Here is a 3813-nt window from a genome sequence, read left to right as displayed (position 1 = left end):
TTTACCTTCCATCTTACGTCAATGGTATAAACTATTATTCATATATGTAAATTGTCAGGTGTGTCATGTGGCAGAAGGTGTGCCAGGTGTGTCAGAAGGTGTGTCAGGTGTGTCATGTGGCAGAAGGTGTGCCAGGTGTGTCAGAAGGTGTGTCAGGTGTGTCAGGTGTGTCAGGTGTCAGATATGCCAGGTGTGTCAGGTGTCAGAAGATATGCCAAGAGGTGTCAGGTGTGTCAGGTGTTCATGAGATGTGCCAGGAGGTGTATCAGAAGATGTGCCAGGAGTGTATCAAAAGGTGTGCCAGGAGGTATGTCAGGTGTCAGAAGATGTGCCAGGAGGCGTGTCAGGGGATGTGCCAGGAGGTGTGTCAGAGGATGTGCCAGGAGGTGTGTCAGAAGATGTGCCAGGAGGCGTGTCAGGGGATGTGCCAGGAGGTGTGTCAGAGGATGTGCAGGGAGGTGTGTCAGAAGGTGTGTCAGAAGGTGTGCCAGGTGCCAGGAAGTGTGTTAGAAGATGTACCAGGAGTAGTGTCAGAAGGTGTCAGGTGTCAGAAGATGTGCCAGGAGGCGTGTCAGGGGATGTGCCAGGAGGTGTGTCAGGGGATGTGCCAGGAGGTGTGTCAGGTGTCAGAAGATGTGCCAGGTGCCAGGAGGTGTGTTAGAAGATGTACCAGGAGTAGTGTCAGAAGGTGTCAGGTGTCAGAAGATGTGCCAGGAGGTGTGTCAAACGGTGTCACAAGCCCCTCGCCACAAGGACTCACCACGCTACAGCAGTATAAGAGTGGTGGGTCTCCTCCAACAGGCGGGTCATCAGGAAGGGTTGGCTGGCTCGCCCGGCGCCTCCTGATGGCGGCTTATTGAGACGTGGTGGGTCACTTTTTACACCCCGGCAGGTCATAGACATGGCTCCCACAGGATGCAGGAGACTATTTGACGCATCTTACTGAACCAAAACCTATCCAGACCTAAGAAAACCCTAACCTAACCTACATAAAACTAAATTAACTCAAGAATCTAACAAAACCCTAACCTAATTTAACCTAACAAAACTAACCTAATCTAACCTTACCTAACCGGAACTAACTAAACCTAACTCAAGAATCCTAACCTATAACCTAATCCAGACTAACCTTAACCTAACCTAACCTAGCCTAACCTAACCTAACCTAACTCAAGAATTCTAACCTAACTCAACTGAAATCCGAAATAAATCTAGCATTAATCTATCGACTAATAATTAAAAATAAATAAATAAAAGACTAACATTCAACAGGACCTCCCTCCCCCTCAACCAGTCCTACGTGACCTGTTGGTGACCTTTGACCTCGATGAAAATAACCTTAGTGGACAAAACCCAAAATCTATCTACATTACCTTGAGAGGAGGGGAGAGGAGGGGAAGGGAAGGGGAGATGAGGAGGATGAGGGGTAGGGGAAGGGTAGGGGAGAGGAAAGAGAGAAGGGGTGAGTAAGGGGAGAAGGGGAGAAATGAGAGAGAAGGGAAGGAGAGAGGAGGGAAGGGGAGAGGAAGGGAAGAGAAGGATGAGGAAGGAGAGGAAGGAGAGGAGGGGGAGAGAAGGGGAGAGGTAGGAGAGAGGAGGGGGAGAGAAGAGGAGGAGAGGGAGGAGAAGGGTAGAGTAGAGGGAGGAGAATAGGAGAGGAGGGTGAGAGGAAGTGGAGAGGAAAGAATGAAGGGGAGAGGAACGGGAGGAGAAGGGGAGATAACGGGAAGAGGAAGGAAAGGGGAGGAAGGTAGAGGGCGGGAAGACCACTTTGTATCCAGTGTCAGAATAAAAAAAAAATTGGTTGAAGAATAATGGGAAATTGGGCCAAAAATTTCAGGTGATCCCCAATAAATAAATAAATAAAAACTAACTCTCTCTCTCTCTCTCTCTCTCTCTCTCTCTCTCTCTCATTCTCCTCTTTCACTTGCCTCTTCTCTGTCTGTCTCTCCCTTCCTCCCCCTCTCCTCCATCCTTCACTCCCTCTTTTCCCCCTCTCTCTCCCCTTCTCTTCTCTTGCCTCCTCTCTCAGTTTCCCTCGCCTCCTCTCTCTCTCTCTTTCCCTCGCCTCCTGTCTCTCTCTTCATCACTCCTGTCTCTCCCGTCTATCCTCTCTCCGTTTATCTCTTCCTTCCTCCCTCATCTCTCTCTCTCATAACACATTCTCACTCGCCTTAAAAACACAAGGTAAAACATCTGAGCAATTCACCCCCTACATGATTCTCCTTAAGTAGTGTTCACATTCCTTTTCATTAGTTCACACATAGTTCGTTTTTATCTCCTGTTCTTGGTGTTAATTAAATACAAACTTACTAATAGAGAGGATTATCGGATTATCTTATTTACTTATCTTGATCTTCAGTGTAAGAGTTTTAAGTCTTTATCCAACTCTTTCGTCGGATTATATGAAGATTAAACCCTTCTTAAACCCTGGATTATTTCACCTGATGATTATTAAACACTAACGCTATCTGGGGTTTTGGTTTGGTTTGGTTTGGTTTGGTTAGGTTAGGTTAGGTTAGGTTAGGTTAGGTCAGGTTAGGTTAGATTAACATTGTGGTGGTTGTTCTTAAGGTGAAATAAACAGGGATGCTAATCTTCATGTGATCCTCATCTCCTCCTTCACCAAATCTTAATATTTCCTCTCTTCTCCCCTCCATATCTTTTCCTATTTTTTCTCATTTCTCCTAACACCTTCTTACACAATTCACCTCTCTTTCTCTCACTGTTTTTACTTATTCTTAGCCTTTCCTTCCTCTTCTACGTTATCCTATTATTTTTACATCCTCTCCTTTCTTCCCTTACTCCCCACACCATTTTCCACTTTCTCGTTATTTCTATCTCCTCCTCCTCCCCTTCTCTCGTAATCTTCTCCTTTCCTTCCAACATCAGCTTCCATTTTCTCGTTAATTCTATCTCCTTCTCCTTCCCTCCTCTTCTAATCTGCTTATTTCCTTCCTACATCATCTTCCATCATTTTATTTCTATTTCCTTCTCCTCCTTTCCTCTCCTCTCCTACTTTTCTAATCTACACCATCTTCGTCCCCAGCCGGTACTAGATCGCTCCGCCAACGCCTCGTCTGTGAAAAATGCTGTTATTATTTTTACCTCCCATGATGGAAAGGCTGAATATTTGATCTGGATATCATGGAACTTTCTCCCCCCATCCCCCCTAACAGCTGGTGGTCTTCTTCTTCTTCTTCTTCTTCTTCTTCTTCTTCTTCTTCTTCTTCTTCTTCTTCTTCTTCTTCTTCTTCTTCTTCTTCTTCTTCTTCTTCTTCTTCCTTCTCTTTATCTCGCCTTCCTTCATTTTTCCTACTCTTGTTCATGTTTTTTTCATGCACCTTTCCTCTTTTATCTTTTTTCCCCCTCATCCTTCCAACGACTCTTCTTTATCTCTTCTTCCTCTTCTCTGTCTCTCTTTCTCTCTCTTTACTTCCCCAATTCTCAACCATCTTATGCCCACTGATTTTTCCTCTCTCTCCTCTCCTTTCTCATCTTTCCTCCTACTCTCTCTCTCTATCTCTCTCTCTCTCTCTCTCTCTCTCTCTATGCTTCTCAACCATCACCGCCAAACACTCAAACGTGACAAAGAGCTCCATTACCCTCCCAATTTCTCTGGAATGTCAGATTTTAATTTCGCCATCTCGCAGTTTGATGCTTTTATTCAGGTGCTTGAAACATGTGCGCTAGACATACACACTTACACTTACACAGACAGACAGACAGACACCCTCTCCCCCCTCTCTCTCTCTCTCACTAGCGACTACTCTCTTCCTCAACCTTCGGAACCACGGACAAAAGCGTGAGAAA

The 3813-nt window shown here is 45.4% G+C and overlaps 1 protein-coding gene across 1 annotated transcript; it reads left to right on the top strand.

Annotated features, from left to right (window-relative positions):
- The first annotated feature begins 248 nt into the window (after positions 1–248).
- LOC121878097 (antimicrobial peptide X precursor-like) lies at positions 249–860 on the top strand. The gene has a single exon (XM_042384088.1). The coding sequence runs from the start codon at positions 249–251 to the stop codon at positions 858–860; it is 612 nt and encodes a 203-aa protein (XP_042240022.1).
- The last annotated feature ends 2953 nt before the right edge of the window (positions 861–3813 follow it).

The sequence above is a fragment of the Homarus americanus genome, unplaced genomic scaffold (genome assembly GCF_018991925.1).
Source record: "Homarus americanus isolate GMGI-L3 unplaced genomic scaffold, GMGI_Hamer_2.0 scaffold45562, whole genome shotgun sequence".
Lineage (NCBI taxonomy): Eukaryota > Metazoa > Arthropoda > Malacostraca > Decapoda > Nephropidae > Homarus > Homarus americanus.
This window is presented reverse-complemented; position numbering and strand designations above follow the sequence as displayed.